Genomic DNA, 18,896 nt, shown 5'->3' on the forward strand with positions numbered 1-18,896 from the left:
CTTACACTTTCTCCCTCTCCTCTACTCATCCAGCTCTCTACTTCTATATCTCCCTCTTTTGTTCTATCGCTCTCTTGCTCCCCTCCTCACTTTTTCTCCTCTTTCACTCCAGCTATCTTCTTTTATCTACCCTCATTTATTCCATTGCTCCCTTTTTCTCCTCTCCTCTCCTCCAGCTCTCCTCTCCTCCAGATCTCCTCCCGTCTCCTCCAGCTCTCCTCTCCTATCCTCCAGCTCTCTTCTTCTATGTCCCCCTCCCTGTTCTTGCTCCCTTACACTTTCTCCCTCTCCTCTCCTCATCCAGCTCTCTACTTTTATATCTCCCCTTTTTGTTCTATTGCTCTTTTGCTCCCTTTTTCTGCCTCTCTTTCACTCCTCTCCTCTCTTACTCCAGCTCTCTTCTTCTATCTCTCCCTCTTTTGTTCTATCGCTCTCTTGCTCCCCTCGCTTTTTCTCCTCTTTCACTCAAGCTCTCTTCTTTTAGTTACCCTCATTTGTTCCATTTCTCCTCTCCTCTCCTCTCCCCTCCCCTCCCCTCCCCTCCAGCTCTCTTCTTCTATGTCTCCCTCTTTTGTTCTGTCTACCTATTCTTGCACCCTTAAATGTTCTCCCTCCTCTCCTCATCCAGCTCTCTACTTTTATATCTCCCCTTTTTGTTCTATTGCTCCTTTACTCCCTTTTTCGGCCTCTTTTTCACTCCTCATCTCTCTCTTCTCCAGCTCTCTTCTGCTATCTCTCCCTCTTTTGTTCTCTTGCTTCCTTCCTCTCTTCCTCTCCTCTCCTCTCTTCTCCAGCTCTCTTCTTCTATCTCTCCTTCTTTTGTTCTCATGCTTCCTTCCTCTCTTCCTCTCCTCTCTTCTCCAGCTCTCTTCTTCTATCCCTCCCTCTTTTGTTCTCATGCTTCCTTCCTCTCTTCCTCTCCTCTCTTCTCCAGCTCTCTTCTTCTATTCCTCCCTCTTTTGTTCTCATGCTTCCTTCCTCTCTTCCTCTCCTCTCTTCTCCAGCTCTCTTCTTCTATCTCTCCCTCTTTTGTTCTCATGCTTCCTTCCTCTCCTCTCCTCTCTTCTCAAGCTCTCTTCTTCTATCTCTCCCTCTTTTGTTCTCTTGCTTCCTTCCCCTAGTGGCCTCATTGAGCCATAAGGTTGCCTTACAGGTAATAAAAGTCTCTCACAGGTATGTGTGGTCTTTCTTCATCGGCGGAGCAGCTGGAAAGGGAGAGGAGAGCGCAGTTATTACACAGGACAAAGCTGGGGGTCTACAGATCTCGGACAGATCACATTCTTAAAGAAAACATTTGGGCACCCAGTCACATGTTTTGGTGAATTGCTATTACTATCCAGGGAACCCGACATCTGCGCTGTGCTGGATTCATGAAGTCCACATGGTTTACTGTCATCTGATTTTGATTGTCCTTAGGATGTGAGGTGTGATCCGAGACCAAGGGAGGCAAAGGTGACCAGAAGGGACTTTACTATGGACAGAGACGGGACGGCCGACTGACAGCCCATAGCAGAGAATGGAAATGTACAGACTTGGCCATGACTACCAAGTGGTAGAGTCCAAAAAATAACACAGTGGGTGGAGCTGGGAACACCAATTATGATGGAGAGGTTGGTGTTTCCAGAATATCGGACAGACAATACACCAGGGGTCTCCAAACATTCTAAACAAAGGGCAATTTTACTGTCCTTCAGAATTTGTGGGGAGGGGGCAGACTTTGGCCAGTGGGGGTAGAAAATGCCCCAGCATCAGTGGATGTAGACAATGTCTCTGGCTTGGTGGTCAGTGGGAGTAAATAAATGACATATTACCTGTGGGCAGTAGGAGGAGGAATAGTGCCCCATCATTGGTGTCAGGGAAATATTTCTCCATCATTGATGTCAGTGGTAGGAATGGTGCCCCATCATTGGTATCAGTGGGAGGACTAGTGCCCCATCATTGGTATCAGTGGGAGGACTAGTGCCCCATCATTGGTGTCAGTGGGAGGAATAGTGTCCCATCATTGGTGTCAATGGGAGGGATAGTGCTCCATCATTGGTGTCAGGGGGGGGGGGGGGGGAATAGTGCCCCATCATAGGTGTCAGTGGGAGGAATAGTGCCCCATCATTGGTGTCAAGGAAATATTTCTCCATCATTGGTGTCAGGGAAATAATGCTCCATCATTGGTGTCAGTGGGAAGAATAGTGCCCCATCATTGGTGTCAGTGGGAGGAATAATGCCCCATTTTTGGTGTTAGTGGGAGGAATAGTGCCCCATCATTGGTGTCGAGGAAAGAGTGCCCCATCATTGGTGTCAATGAGAGGAATAGTGCCCCATTGTTGGTGTCAGTGGAATAAATAGTGCCACATCACTCATATCAGTGGAAGAGTGCCCCATTGTTGGTGTCAGTGGGAGAAATAGTGCCCCTCATTGGTGTCAGAGGAAGAGTGCCCCATCATTGGTGTCAGTGGAAGGAATAGTGTCCGATCGTTGGTGTCAGGGGAACAGTGCTCCATCATTGGTATCAGTGGGAGAAATAGTGCCCCATCATTGATGTCAGGGGAATAGTGCCCCATTGTTGATGTTAGGGGAATAGTTACCCATCGTTGACGTCAGGGGAATAGTGCCCCATCTTTGATGTTAGGGGAATAGTGCCCCATTGTTGGTGTCAGTGGGAGGAATGATGCTCCATTGTTGGAGTCAATAGAAGGAATGGTGCCTCATTGTTGGTGTCAATGGGTGAGAATATTTGATCATATCAGTAGGGGGAACAGGGCCCAAGGGCTGAATAAGGGCAAGAAAAATGGCCAGAATTTGGGCAGTTGGGAGACCACTGCAATACACCATGTTTTGTGCTCTTATGGGTGAAAGCAGGGCCCTCCAGTTTTTCAGGGATTACAATTCCCATCATGCCCAGTCATGTCTGTGGGATGGAGGTTCGTTATTCGGAGATCCCTGGACAAGAGCGAGAGGCACTTACTGGGACCTCTGGAACCTAAGGGTAGGTGTGCCCAGTTTGGGCAGAAGATATATTTTTGTCATTTCGATCAGTGGTTCTCAATCTCAGTCCTCAAGCCCCCCCCCCCAACGGGCCATGTTTTCAGGGTTTTCCTTTACTTTGCACAGCTGCTTTAAATCAATATCAATGAAATGGGATTGATAAGACCTATTTTATCCAAGGGAAGTCTCCACAACGTGGCCCCCGTTGGGGCTACTCGAGGACCGAGGTTGAGAACCCCTGATTTAGAGTAGTAGGGGTTGGGGAAATCACAGGGATATCTGCTTGTACAAATCTTTTGTTGCACAAAACATTTTCTTTGTAGGACAATTTTTTTTTTTTATTCCTATAAGTTGTGCATTTTAGCCTTTTAGCCAGAGTTGCTTTGATCATTTCGGCAGCCAAGGGCCACCAAACCTGGGAAACCTCCAACTGGTCTACATGGCAAATGTCTTCACCAGACGGACCTCACCGATGGCAAGGCGCCAGCTTCAGAATATACAGTTCGCAGCTCTGGGCAGCCCAGCCGGTTACATAAGCAGATATAGGAAACTCTGGATGAAATGAATGTAGAGAAAATCCCATATTAATTTAATGATGGGACACGGAGCGAGCCCGCCGATCCTGCGATAAACCCGCGCCATTCGCTGCCAAAGCACACAAATCCTATAGTGATTACAAGATATACGCAGGTCCATTACATAACGGGAGGAACTCATTGACATAATACAGGATGGGGGAATTGCCTCTGTATTTTGTCTACAATGCATATCTACTGCCACGAAAACGTAAAAAAAATGAAAAAATCTCACACTGCTTCTAAATAATTACAGAACAATTCTATCAAACCATAATTAAAAGAAATGTTCTCACCCAAGAAAATTAAATCTTACACTACCTTTACATTACTACACAACTAATTCATGAAAATGTAACAAAAAATAAACTCTTGTGCCCCGTACACATGGTCGGACTTTCTGATGGAAAAATTGCGATCGGACCGTGTTGTCAGAAAATCCGATCGTGTGTGTGTGGGCTCCATCTGACTTTTTCCATCAGAATTTCCGACACACAAAGTTTGAGAGCTGGATCTAAAAATCCGATCCTTTGAATTCCGACGCACAAAGTGCCACGCATGCTCAGAATAAATCACGAGACGAAAGCTATTGGCTACTGGCTAGTCCCTCGTCGTACGTGCTTTACGCCACCTTGTTCTGAACAATCGGATTTTCCGACAACTTTGTGCGACTGTGTGTATGCAAGACAAGTTTGGGCCAAAGTCCGGTGGAAAAAATCCGACGCATTTTGTGGTCGGAATGTCCGACCGTGTGTACAGGGCATTACCGTGAAAATAAAAATAAAAATCTTGTGCTAACTTTAAATCAGTAAAGAAAAAATTTATAAAATAAAGGGTTTTTTTTTTCTCTCCACTAGAACATTAAAATGAAAATCTTACGCTGTCTTAAAATTTTACAGAATTTGACGAGAAAAAACAAAGGCAAATTCTCACCCCAGCCCATCCCATCTCACCCAATCATTGGAAAACAATGTACAGGCATATCCCACTTTTAAGTACACAATGGGGTTTATTTACTAAAGCTGAAAAGTTATAAACCCCATTGTGTACTTAAAAGTGGGGTATGCCTGTAATTATAAGTGGAAAAAATGTTTTAATTTTTAAAATATTCTAGAAAATCTAAAGAAAAATCTTACACTAGCTATCTACAGTTTCTGAAAATTTAATTTAAAAAATGTACTGCACAGTAAAGAAAAAAATTATAAAATAGAGGTTTTTTTTTATTTTTCTTTATTTTATTTTTTTTCTCTCCTCTAGAACATTAAATTAAAATCTTACGCTGTCTTAAAAATTTTAAAAGAAAAAATAAATACAAAATTCTCACCCCAGCCCATCTCACCAAATCATTGGAAAACAGTGTAATTATGAGCAGAATTTTTTTTTTCATTTTTAAAATATTCTAGAAAATCTAAAGAAAAATCTTACATTAGCTATCTACAGTTTCTGAAAATTTTATTAAAAAAATGTATTGTCTAACCCCAGGAAATAAAAGAAAACTCTGATGCCCCGTAGACACGGGATTTTCCGACAACAAATGTTGGATGTGAGCTTGTTGGCGGAAAGTCTGACCATGTGTAGGCTCCATCGGACATTTGTTGTTGGAATTTCCGCCAACGAATGTTGGCTAGCAGGTTCTCAAATTTTCTGTCAACAGATGTTTGTTGTCGGACTTTCCGATCGTGTGTACACAAGTCCGTCGCACAAAAATACACGTATGCTTGGAATCAAGTACGAGCTGGAAGCACTCGGTCTAAAACTACCATTCGTAATGGAGATATCACATGACTATTGAATGTCCTTCTTATTGGCTTGCCGTACGTCTTGGACGTCACCACGTTCCCACATTGGTAATTGTTGGCCAACATTTGTGTGGCCGTGTGTATGCAAAACAAGTTGGAGCCAACAACCTTCGAACAAAATTCCACGATTTTGGGGAAAGTCCGATCGTGTGTATGGGGCATTATACTGCTTTTATATTACCACAGTGCTACTTCATGAAAACCTAAAAAAAAACAAATTGTCACCTGTGAAAATTAAAAGAAAAATCTTACACTGCTTTTACAGTATCTCACAAAAGTAAGTACACCCCTTACATTTTTGTAAATATTTTAATCTATCTTTTCATGTGACAACACTGAAGAAATGACACTTGTCTACAATGTAAAGTAGTGAGTGTACAACTTGGATAATGCCGCGTACACACGATCGGAATTTTTGTCGGAAAAAGCTCTGATGGTTTTCCTGATGGAATTCCGACAGGATTTCGCTCAAGCTGTCTTGCATACACACGGTCGCATTTTCCGATGAAAAGCTCTCATCGGTCTTTTGCTGGCCCAAATCCAATTGCGTTTACGTGGCATAACAGTGTCAATTTGCTGTCCCCTCAAAATAACTCAACACACAGCCATTAAAGCGGAGGTCCACCCTAAAATGGACCTTCCGCTCATCGGAATCCTCCCCCCCTCCGGCGCCACAATTGGCACCTTTCAGGGGGGAGGGGGGTGCAGTTACCTGGATAATCCAGGTAACTGCACCCACTTCCGGGATAGCTCTCTGCGGAAAGGGGCGTAGATTACGCCCCTTTCCGCAAGTGCCCGCCCCCTTCCGCAAGTGCCCCGCTGCCTGCTGGGAAACACACAGATCCCAGAGGCAGCGGGGACCGTCCTTATTGCGCAGCGCAACTCGCGCATGCGCAGTAGGGAACCGGGAAATGAAGCCGAAAGGCTCCATTTCCTGATTCCCATACCCAAGATGGCGGCGGCAGCACCCGAGTGACGATCTACAGATCGGCTTCGGGTGCCGACATCGCGGGCGCGCTGGACAGGTAAGTGTCACTATTTTAAAAGTCAGCAGCTGCAGTATTTGTAGCTGCTGGCTTTTAAAAAAAAAAAAAAACGCGGAGTCCCGGTGGACTCCCGCTTTAATGTCTAAACCGCTGGCAACAAAAGTGAGTACACCCCTAAGTGAAAATATCCATATTGGGCCCAAAGCCTCAATATTTTGTGTGGCCACCATTATTTTCCAGCATTGTCTTAACCCTCTTGGGCATGGAGGTCACCAGAGCTTCACAAGTTGCCACTGGAGTCCTCTTCCCCTCCTCCATGATGACATCACAGAGCTGGTGGATATTAGAGACCTTGCGCTACTCCACCTTCCATTTGAGGATGTCCCACAGATGCTCAATAGGGTTTAGGTCTGGAGACATGCTTGGCCAGTCCATCACCTTTACCCTCAGCTTCTTTAGTAAGGCAGTGGTCATCTTGGAGGTGTGTTTGGGGTTGTTATCATGTTGGAATACTGCCCTGCGGTCCAGTCTCTGAAGGGAGGGGAATCATGCTCTGCTTCAGTATGTCACAGTATATGTTGACATTCATGGTTCCCTCAATTTACTGTAGCTTCTCAGCGGCGGTTCTTGGGCGCTGTCATACGATGTCGTCCAAGAACAAGAGTGCATCCCGCCCTGCTGTCATTTTACTATACGGTGGGTGGGAAGTGGTTGATGTAAGCACATGGTTGTATCTTGCTGATCCATTTGGCCTGTAGTGTTGTTGCACACGTGTGCGTGGTTTGACACAAAAAGGGTCCCCCCTCTGCCCCCCTCCTACCGGTTTCAGCCGAATAGAGTATTGTTTGAAAAGTCTTTATAATCTACTATCGGTTATTGCTTTTGTGTTACTGTTTTATATCATTGCTATTATTTATTTGGTGAGGTACAACACGTATGACGGGACTAGAAAAAGGAAGTTCAATACCCAGTAGCCAATAGCTTCCGTCCCGTAGTTGAATCTGAGCATGCGTACGTTTTTGCGCGTCGGAATTGCATACACACGATCAGAATTTCCGAAAGTTTTCAGTCGGAAAAATTGAGAACATGCTCTCACATTTTGCTGGCGGGAATTCGGCCAGCTAATTTCCAATGGAGCATACACATGGTCGCATTTTCCGACTGAAAAGCTCTCATCGGTCTTTTGCTGGCCGAAATTCTGATCGTGTGTACGTGGCATTACATTGAATGCATGTCCTTAACTCCTTGATTATCATTGAGGGATGTCTGAACCCAGGGTGTCAGAGGTGTTGGAGGACTTGCATGGTCGGGGCAACCAGTGGGGTATAGATTGAGCAAGGGGCACTCACAGGGGTAGCGCTACATAAACAACAACAACAAAAAAATCGTATACAATCACTTACTTATTAGAGAATGCTTTAACCAATGGCCGACATTATACTGCGGCAGGTTGGCACGTTCCCGCGAGCCGTGGTAGCTGTACGTCAGCTCCTTTAACCACTTGCTTACTGGGCACTTAAACCCCCCTCCTGTCCAGACCAATGTTCAGCTTTCAGCGCTGATGTACTTTGAATGACAATTGCGCGGTCATATAACACTGAAATTCTTATCATTTTTTTCCCACAAATAGAGATTTATTTTGGTGGTATTTGATCACCTGTGCTGTTTTTATTTTTTTGTTAAAAAAAATGTTAAAAGACCGAATTAAAAAAAAAAAAAAATGTTTTTTTTAAATTTTGTTATAAAATTTTAAAACAGTAAATTTTTGTCCGTCATTGATGTACGCTGATGAGGCGACACTGATGGGCACGATAGGTGGCAGTGATGGGCACTGATGTGTGGCAGTGATGGGCAGCACTTCTAGGTGGCACTGATTGGCACCACTGGCGGGCATTGATAGGTGGCACTTGTGGGCATTGATAAGTGGCAATTATGGGCGCTGTGGGCACTGTCAGGTGGCAATGGCAGGTGGCATAGATGAGGCATAATTGCCTCTTCCTCTTCGTGACCAATGTCCCTTTAAGATGAGATGTCTCTTTTTTTTGTTTATAGTGCAAAAAAAAAAAAACGCAGAGGTGATCAAATAGCACAAAAAGAAAGCTCTATTTGTGGGGAAAAAAAGGATGTCAATTTTGTTTGGATACAGCGTCGCACGACTGCACAATTGTCAGTTAAAGCGACGCAGTGCCGAATCGCAAAAAATGGCCCGGTCATTGAGCAGCCAAATCTTCCGGGGCTGAAGCGGTTAAAGAAATTAAAATCTCTCCTGACAGAAAATAAAAATTATAATATAGATATAATATATCATACAGTAATACGCTTTGTAAATATTTTTTTTTGTTTCTAACCATAATACGTTAGCAATGAAAGTGTAGAAAATACCGATATCCATTTCCTTTTAGAATGCAATTGCTCAGAAAGCATTATAGTTTTCCTTAAAGTGTATGTCCAGCCAAAACTTTTTTTTTTTCTCCTTTGATAGAGTAGATAAGGATTAGAACCCTTGTCAGGTTTTATCTGCTATTCAGGGCACACATATAGATGAAAATAGAGGAAGGTTAGAACCCCTGCTACCTGTTTCTCTGGGGGAGTTTTTTCCTCATTTCCTGTTTGGCGAAACCGTTGTCACCAGGACAGGAAGTGAGGGGAAATGACTCTTTTGGAGCCCTGGACAGCAGCAATAACTGACAGGGGATCTAATTCTTCTTCTGACTTTATCTAAAACAAAAAAAAAAAAAAAAGTTTTGGCTAGACATAGCAAAGTTAACCTCTTGCCTACCACGTAACGCATAGGAAGGGTGGACCTTAGCACCCACACACTGCACATACGTGTCCATTCACAGTGGTCAACGTTTGGAGCCGAGAGCATTCTCACTGCACACTTGCAGCACAGACAGCTCCTGGTCTCTGCTGGTGGGAGGGGTTTCCCCATCATGTGACAGCCAATCACTGTGATCACACGATCGGGGACTCTGCCCCACCTCTTGAGCTAGGACCCAGTTAAAAGACCACTGGGAGAGGGCAGGAAGGGTTAAAGCAGAACAACACGATAAAAACATGATAAAAATATACAGCCTATAAAAAAAGTAAAGTAATAAAACTAGCTTATTCTGCAATATTCACTTTCATTCCAGAGATTTTGCTTGCAGTACTTTTTACTACCCTTAGATGTCCTCATCATTTTTTCAGATTTTCAAATTTTCAAATTTCTGAATTTCCGAAAAAAAAAGCAAAAAAAGAATGAAACGAAAATAAAAATGTTTATTCTGCAAGTGCCCCGCAACCTTGTGCAGTACAGCAAACAAGGGGTTAAAGCAGGCAGCGTTGTGTTTTTCACCACCTGCTTTAACCCTTTGGACCCCGCAGAAGCATGCCATTGCGGGGTACTTGCAGAGTGGCCCCCTGTACTTGAATGGGTTGTGATTGGCAAGCAGTAGCATCCACCAAAAGCAACAGGGGGTTTAATTCCTGCTGCAGTATGTGTACACCTTTGGTTGTTGCCTCAGCAGCTAAAGGGGTTAGGGATTAGGGGCCGTAAAACTCAACCACAGAGTTTTACCAACCCCTAGCTTTATGTGTGAACCAGCGCTAAGAGTGCCGCTGTGGAATGCAAGCAAGGACTCATTCCCAATAACAGCAGGCACTGCCGCTCCTCTGGAGGCACCGCCATCTTTGGTAAGGGAATCAGGAAGTGAAGCCTTGTGGCTTTACAGCCTGGTTCCCTACTGCGCATGCGAGAGTCTTGCTGCGCGATCCCACTGATCCCTGCTGCCTTCTGGGACATGTGTGTCTCCCAGTAGACAGCAGGGGGCGAGAGAGGAGGCGCCGTATATGGCATAGATGTCCACGGATACTGTGGCTATCTACGCCCGGAAGTGGGAGCAAATACCTGGATTATACAAGAATCTGCTCCCCCCTGAAACGTGACAAATGTGACACCGGGGGGGGAGATTCCGAAAAAGTGGAAGTTCAATTTTTGGTTGGAACTCCGCTTTAAGTCAGGTGTGAGGAGGTGACACTGTGCCCGGTGATCTTTGACTTCTCTCATGTCGTTCAGATAGATCTCCACCTCTTTAAGGTTGCCCACTCCTGTTCTAGACCCACCTCCAACCTGTGACTGGACAGTGAAAGGAGAAGCAGTGCAGCGAGGAGCTCATCTCTCTATCATTCTGCAATCTCCTCCTATCGGCATGCACAGGAACTGATCAGCTCTCGTCCAGCTTCTCCCTCTTACACCCCAAAGAGTGCAAGAGACTGACACCAGGTCGGGTTCAGGTACTTACCCTGCTTCAAAAAAATATTTAACCACTTGCTGACCGGGCCATAGCTGAAAGACGGCTACAGCACGGTCGGCTTATTCTGGGAGGACGTCCTCCCAGAATGTTGCTCTCGCATGCCCCCCGGGGCGCATTCCCGCAAACATCCGTGACCGCCAGGTCCGGAAGACCCGGCGCATCACACATCGCAGTAAATGGTAAATGTCAAATGACAGAGCGATCACTCATAAACAAACCTCCCTCCGGTTCCTCCCTTCCCTGATCTGTACAGTGCGAGGGGAGAGGGGGGGAGATCGTTTTTAGCAGCGCTATGGGCTGGATCTGTAGTGCCCACAGCACTGCTCTGTGCCTATACTGTGCAATACTCTGCAGTACTGTGCAATACTTTGCAATACTGTGCAATACTTTGCCAATACTCTGCAATACTCTGCCAATACTCTGCAATAATGTGAAATACTCTACCAATACTCTGCAATAATGTGAAATACTCTACCAATACTGTGCAATACTGTGCAATATTGTGCAATACTCTGCAATACTGTGCAATACTCTGCAATACTCTGCAATACTCTGCCAATACTCTGCCAATACTCTACAATACTGTGCAATACTCTGCCAATACTCTGCAATACTGTGCAATACTCTACAATACTGTGCAATACTCTGCCAATACTCTGCAATACTGTGCAATACTCTGCCAATACTCTGCCAATATTCTGCAAAACTGTGCAATACTCTGCCAATACTGTGAAAAACTCTGCAATACTCTACCAATACTTGCCAATACTCTGCCAATACTCTGCAATATTGTGCAATACTCTGCAATACTCTGCAATACCCGCCAATACTCGCCAATACTCTGCCAATACTCTGCAATATTGTGCAATACTCTGCCAATACTCTGCCATTACCCTGCAATACTCTGCCAATACTTGCCAATACTCGCCAATACTCTGCCAACTCTCTGCAATACCCTGTAATACTCTGCCAATACTCACCAGTATTCTGCCAATACATTACCAATACTTGCCAATACTCTGCCAATACTCCCCAATACTCTGCCAATACACTACCAATACTTGACAATACTCTACCAATACTCCCCAATACTCAGTCAATACTCGCCAATATCCTACCAATACTTGCCAATACTCTGCCAATACTCGCCAGTACTTGCCAATACCCCCCAATACTCTGCGAATACTCACCAATACTTGCCAATACTCTGCCAATACTTGCTAATACTCTGCCAGTACTTGCCAATACTCCCCAACACTCTGCCAATACTCGCCAATATATATATATTTATTTATTTTTACCAAATATTCTGTTTTTTGATTCATAGCGCAAAAAAATAAAAACCCAGCGGTGATTAAATACCACCAAAAGAAAGCTTTATTTATGTGAAAAAAAGGACAAAAATTTCCTATAGGTACAGTGTTGCATGACTGAGTAATTGTCATTCAAAATACAAGAGCACCAAAAACTGAAAATTGGTGTGGTTAGGAAGGGGGTTTAAGTGACCAGTGGTCAAGTGGTTAATGATTACAAGGCTTCATTACTTTGTGTCTTTTATTAATGCCCAAAGTTTAGCTTTAAACTCAGAATAGCCCCTCCCCCCCCCCATTCTAGAAGACACTTACAGAGAAGAGACCCGTTTACATTCACCACGTTCTCGTACGAGGGACAGCGGCTGTCCGAGAGCGACCCCTTCCCCTCACTTTTTACGCTGGATCTCATGGTTGCCACTGCAATAAGAGGACTGTAGTCATCAATGTGTCCACTCATACCAAATCATCACAATCCAATATTTCAGTATAAAAGTAGAAGTAGGTGTTTGCCCCGTCTGGAGCGTTTCTGGGCTTCTCTGAGTCCGATTTTCTACCCCTTGAGTAGAAGCTCAAAAAAAAAAAAAAGTATTTATAAGTGGGGAGGAACCTGTCTGTAAGGAGGGCTTCGTGGTTGTCTGAATTTGGCACCAAGTCCCCAGCTCTGCTGCTGTCCTGCTAGAACATTGCCCTCCTACTGAGGCCGAAACCCTCTGCCATATCGTGCCACGCTCCATGCCACCTAAACACAGCAGCGGTGGTTCTGGGGGATATCATTGACCAAATATGGTCATGGACAAATTTGGTCAATTAAGTCACCCAGGATCCCCAGTGTTGTGTTTACAATCAGAAGCCGGCAGGGATCTGTCATTTAGCAGTGGTAGTGCTTCTAAATGACAGATCCCCAGCTGCTGGTTGTAAACACAAAGTGTTTCTTTTAACCCCTTCACGGTGACCGCATGCAAATATGCGGGCTCACTGGACTGGGCTATGGTCTAGGCCGGGGATATGCAATTAGCGGACCTCCAGCTGTTGCAGAACTACAAGTCCCATGAGGCATAGCAAGACTCTGACAGCCACAAGCATGACACCCAGAGGCAGAGGTATGATGGGACTTGTAGCTTTGCAATAGCTGGAGATCCACTAATTGCATATCCCCTGTCTAGGCCATGGGTGCTAAACCTGTCGCCCTCCAGCTGATGCAGAACTACAAGTCCCATCATGCCCCTGCCTTTGGGATTAATACTTGTACCTGTCTGGTTTGCAATGCCTCATGGGACTTGTAGTTCCGCAACAGCTGGAGTGCCACAGGTTGAGCACCCATGGTTTAGTCATATGGTCATAATTTGGTCAATGAGGTCACCCACGATCCCCATTGCTGTGTTTACAAGCAGAAGCCGGCAGGAATCTGTCATTGAGCAGCGGTAGTGCTAGTGTTGCTAAATGACAGATCCCCAGCTGCTGGTTGTAAACACAAAGTGTTTCTTTTAACCCCTTCACGGTGACCGCATGCAAATATGCGGGCTCACTGGACTGGGCTATGGTCTAGGCCCTTGATGGCGAACCTTGGCACCCCAGATGTTTTGGAACTACATTTCCCATGATGCTTGACTACACTTCAGAGTGCCAGAGCATCATGGGAAATGTAGTTCCAAAACATCTGGGGTGCCAAGGTTCTCCATCACTGGTCTAGGCCATGGGTGCTCAACCTGTCGCCCTCCAGCTGTTGCAGAACTACAAGTCCCATCATGCCCCTGCCTTCGGGATTAATACTTGTACCTGTCTGGTTTGCAATGCCTCATGGGACTTGTAGTTCCGCAACAGCTGGAATGCCACATGTTGAGCACCCATGGTTTAGTCATATGGTCATCATTTGGTCAATGAGGTCACCCACGATCCCCATTGCTGTGTTTACAAGCAGAAGCCGGCAGGGATCTGTCATTGAGCAGCGGTAGTGCTAGTGCTGCTAAATGACAGATCCCCGGCTGCCGGTTGTAAACACAAAAGGCCTCTCTTTTAAAGGAGTACATTGAACTGCATCTGTCATACATCATACATACAGATAGCCAGCAAAGGAAGGATCTATGTAGACCTCATACAAGGGATAAAGCTTTCACCGCAACCCATTCACAACGCTAATTCTCCAGGATAAGGATCGTTCATTTCAAAAAGTGACATTTATTTTCAGCTCGGGGGCCAATGGGATCTAAAAATGACTGTCAAATGTTTAAATATGGATGGTATATCCAGGAGTGTTTGGAGAACCAATGAGATGTCAGAGATCAGTGTAATGTGTTTTGATTGGCTGTATTTTGGTTATAAGTTTCTCCAATTCTCATGTTTACCTCTTTCTGCATTTCTGACTTTCTGGGATGGTGCAGAATTCCGAGTATTCCTAAGAAAGAGACATTGTTACTCATAGATTCACCATTCTATCCAACAATTCAAGCCCAAGTCAGGTACTTATATGTCAGCTGTTTGCAAGCTATATACATTGTGATTCAGTTCAGCCAGTCCTGTTATTTACACACCTCTGCCACCACACACAGCCAGGAGGGGGACCTCACTCTCCACTTTTCTGGATTTGAAGCCTCTATAGCATACCTAGGGTTGCCACCTGTCCGGGATTCACCCGGACAGTTCGGGTTTTGAATCGTGTGCCCAGGTTTCAGACCATCTGAAACCCAGACACAATATTCAGAATGGACTGTGGCTCCCCAAGTGATCAAGTACCAAAAATGCCAAGCGCATAGGTGTGCACACGGGCCCCACCCCCATACACAGATAGGAGAGAAGGCTTGATCTGCTCCTAACCCTTCCCACCCCTACCCCTCTGTTTGCCCACCCACACTCCAATCCCCAGTGTTCTGTGCCTCAGGAAAGGGATATGCGGGGGCTGGAAGTATGAAGCTCAGCAACTCAGCTCAGATACATGGTGGATGGAAGGTGTCGATGCCTGAGCCTCCATCCTCAGGTGAGTGAGCTCACCATCCAATGTCTGTAACTGAAGTCTCCCTCCTCCCTTCTCTCTCCTGCCTCCAAGCAAGTAACACTTAGGAAAGGGGTGCTTTAACCACTTGAGACCCGCAATACGTCTATTGACGTCATGGGGTTCCGGTGGTTATATCTAAATGATGCCTGTGTCCACAGACATCATTCAGATATTGCCGTTTTCAGCCGGCGATTCCCTACACCATAAGAACGATCATAGCGGCTGTTCCGACACTTGATCGTTCTTACGAGCGGCGGGAGGGGACGCCCCCCCCTCCCGCCGCCCTCCGGTGCTTCTACTGACTCACCGTTTCCACCGGTGAGTCAGTCACAGGATCCGCCGGCCCCAGCATTTGATCATAGAGATTTCCGGCGGACTAGATTGTCCCCGGAGTCTCTATGATCGTTCGGAGGCCGGGCGCGATGTTATGACGTCACGCCCGGCCTCGGTATTCAAATTAACGGCGCCAATCTGGCTAGGAAGCCAGGATCTTTTTTTTTTTTTTTTTTTTTATTATTCCCAGCCTAGAGGTGAGATGTGGGGCCTTATTGACCCCATATTTCACTGTAAATAGGTCCGATCATGCCATATTCCTATTACAAGGGATGTTTACATTCCTTGTAATAGGAATAAAAGTCATCAATTTATTATTTTTTTTTTTTTTAAGTGTAAAACTAAAAAAATAAAAATAAAATTAACAATAAAAAAAAAAAAATGTAAGCGCCCCTGTCCCCGTGAGCTCGCACACAGAAGCGAACGCATACGTAAGTCCCGCCCACATATGAAAACGGTGTTCAAACCACACATGTGAGGTATCCCCGCGAACGTTAGAGCGAGAGCAATAATTCTAGCCCTAGACCTCCTCTGTAACCCAAAACATGTAACCAGTAAAAAAATTTAAAGCATCGCCTATGGGGATTTTTAAATACCAAAGTTTGGCGCCATTCCATGAGCGTGTGCAATTTTGAAGCGTGACATGTTGGGTATCTATTTACTCGGCGTATCCTCCTCTTTCACACTATGCAAAAAAATTGGGCTAACTTTACAGTTTTTTTGTTTTTTTAGCATGAAACTGTTTTTTTTCTGAAAAAAACGCGTTCGAAAAATTGCTGCGCAAATACCGTGCGAGATAAAAAGTTGCAATGACCGCCATTGTATTCTCTAGGGTCTTTGCTAAAAAAACATATATAATGTTTGGGGGTTCTATGTAATTTTCTAGCAAAAAAATTAGGAATTTTACATGTAGGAGAGAAATGTCAGAATTGGCCTGGGTCTCAAGTGGTTAAGGAACCTAATTTAAGGGGGAATGCCGGGAACTCTGATGTAAGTTGGAGGTTTGGTGAGCAGCAACTAATTTACATCAGAGTTCCCCTTTACACCAGAGTCCACAGTGTCCCCCCTTAAAAATAAAATAGCTGCGCGCTGCTAAAGTGTTCAGGTTTGGCTTGAAGAAAAGGTGGCAACCCTAAGCATACCTCCCAACTTTCTGAGATGGGAATGAGGGACACCTACCAGCAAAAGTATGCAGGTATAGGACACACCCATTGCCACGCCCCCTTAAAGGAGAATGTAGTCTATTTGGGTGCATTAAGGGTTTACTTTCTCTCGGAACCAGCCCAGTCGGAGTGTCGCTCTTGCTGTGCATTCTGGGAGAGGGTACTTAAGGTGCTGACGTCACATTTTTTGGGGGGTTTCCGGTCCAGAAGTGCTTTCTGGCTGATGGTCCTGGTCCTCCTGACCAGCCCCCAGGGCTCTCATGGCCTGGGTTGGGGATCCACCCGAATACAAGTCTTGGGTAGGGTTGCCACCTTTTCTTCAAGCCAAACCCGAACACTTTAGCGGCACAGGGCACATTTTTTTCGTAGTATACACTATAGGATTATAAAAGACCTGGGACACCTTTGGGTGCCCCCCAAGGAAAGTGGTAATGCAGTGCGCTGCGGCAAACAGTGGGTGGGGCCAAACTGCTCTTACTAACATCATGCCCCCCCCCAGTGATGCCAAACCTACCCTCAGAGAGCCGATCCCGAATGGCAACAGATTTTTGTGTTACTATCTAAGCTACTTGGGGAGCCACAGCCCAGTCTAAATAATGTGTCCGGGTTTCAGGCAGACTGAAACCCGGACACAGGATTCCAAACCCAAACTGTCCAGGTGAATCCTGGACAGGTGGCAACCCTAGTCTCGGGGCTGGCTATCCCAAGGCGAGGAAACTAAAGGAAGGATTCGGAGGTGGTCCGGTGCCATCTCAGGTTGTGGAGAGGCCCAGCAACTGGAGAAGTATCCAGGGGAGGACTCTTCGGGAGAAGGCCATGCTAGGGTTGCCACCTGTCCAGGATTCACCCGGACAGTTCGGGTTTGGAATCATGCATCCGGGTTTCAGACTGCCTGAAACCCGGACACATTATTTTGACTGGACTATGACTTCCCAGCAGGGTTGCTGGCTGCAGTTGTCTAGGCTGAGAGTGTCTGTTACACTCTTTCACACTGCCCAAAGCCATTACTAACAATCCCCCCCCAAACACACACACAGAAGGGAGAGGAGAGAGGGCTCGATCTCCACCTCATCCTCCCACCCCCTACCCCTCTGTGTCTGCCCACACTCCAAACCCCGGTGATGTGCCTCAGAAAAGGAAAGTTGGGGCTGGAAATTTCAATTCAGCAGCCTCGGATACATCTGGATGAGAGGTGCTGACTGCCAAGGGGTGAGTGAGCTCACCATCCGTCCTTGTCTGTCACTGAAGTCTCCCCCCTTCTCTCTTCTGCCTCTGAGTGAGTACACTAATGTAAATCAGGGTTCTCAGAGCACCCCTTACATCAGAGTTCCCTTTTACACCAGAAGCCACAGTGTTCCCCCTTACATTAGAGTCCTCTACATACATCAGAGTTCTCAGTGTTCCCCCTTACATTAGAGTCCTCTCCGTGCATCAGAGTTCTCAGTGTTCCCCCTTACATTAGAGTCCTCTCCGTACATCAGAGTTCTCAGTGTTCCCCCTTACATTAGAGTCCTCTCCATACATCAGAGTTCTCAGTGTCCCCCCTTACATTAGAGTCCTCTCCATACATCAGAGTTCTCAGTGTTCCCCCTTACATTAGAGTCCTCTCCATACATCAGAGTTCTCAGTGTTCCCCCTTACATTAGAGTCCTCTCCATACATCAGAGTTCTCAGTGTCCCCCCTTACATTAGAGTCCTCTCCATACATCAGAGTTCTCAGTGTTCCCCCTTAAATCAGGGTTCTCATAGAATTGCTTATGTTAGAGTCCGCAGAGTTCTCCCTTACATCAGAGTCTGCAGAGACCCCCCTTACAGTGAAACTCTGCGAGTTCAGATGTAAAAGGGGAACTCTGTGGACTCTGATGTAAAGGGGGGACTCTTGTTATTAACTTCATACAATTAGAAATGTTATTTAATAGCAAAATATATGTATAGTTTATACTATATAAAAAAATAATAATTGGCGTGCGCCGCTAAAGTGTTCAGGTTTGACTTGAAGAAAAGGTGGCAACCCTAGGCCATGCAGAGGTTGGCTTCTCAATAAGAGCCTGGACAAGTTGAAAGACCCCAAGTGAATCTGGTCTCGTGTGGTATCGCCGGACCGGCTGCAGGATACTGGTACCACAATGATGCGCAGACCGTACTGGAGGGAGTGCATGTAGACAGGAAGTGGCTGACAGAGGCCGGAGGAGATCAGCAGCCCCGAAATGGAGAAAAAGAAAAATGATTGTGGAAAAGGAAAGACGTGGCAATTGACTATGATACACAGTGCTTTAGCAAACGGAATGTTGTCCGGTCTGGATTTACAAAGAGGAGAGATTATAACACTTACTTGATCAGATGATCTTTAATAACCTGAATCGGTACTGAGAGAAAAACAAGATATATAGAGAGTGAGAGGAGGGAGGATACAGGATGTCAATATAAAAACAATGGACAGCCGGATTACACAATACATTCTGAT

At 45.6% G+C, this 18,896-nt stretch overlaps 1 protein-coding gene across 6 annotated transcripts in view; it reads right to left on the reverse strand.

Annotated features, from left to right (window-relative positions):
* LOC143923674 (uncharacterized) overlaps positions 1-18,896 on the reverse strand; it is a 55,413-nt gene that overhangs the window by 7,211 nt on the left and 29,306 nt on the right. For 4 of the 6 annotated variants that reach the window (XM_077447488.1, XM_077447487.1, XM_077447486.1 and 1 more), the window contains 4 exons: positions 18,765-18,798; positions 14,290-14,339; positions 12,260-12,364; positions 1,172-1,205 (listed from right to left, as the gene is read on the reverse strand). In XM_077447488.1, the coding sequence (XP_077303614.1) occupies positions 1,172-1,205; positions 12,260-12,364; positions 14,290-14,339; positions 18,765-18,798 (223 nt within the window). The remainder of the gene's footprint in view (positions 1-1,171; positions 1,206-12,259; positions 12,365-14,289; positions 14,340-18,764; positions 18,799-18,896) is intronic. The other 2 variants (XM_077447490.1, XM_077447489.1) reach the window with 1 other exon arrangement.

The sequence above is a fragment of the Lithobates pipiens genome, unplaced genomic scaffold, assembly GCF_037356315.1.
Source record: "Lithobates pipiens isolate NorthernLeopardFrog02 unplaced genomic scaffold, aLitPip1_a1.2 Scaffold_22, whole genome shotgun sequence".
In the NCBI taxonomy this organism is placed as follows: Eukaryota; Metazoa; Chordata; class Amphibia; order Anura; family Ranidae; genus Lithobates; species Lithobates pipiens.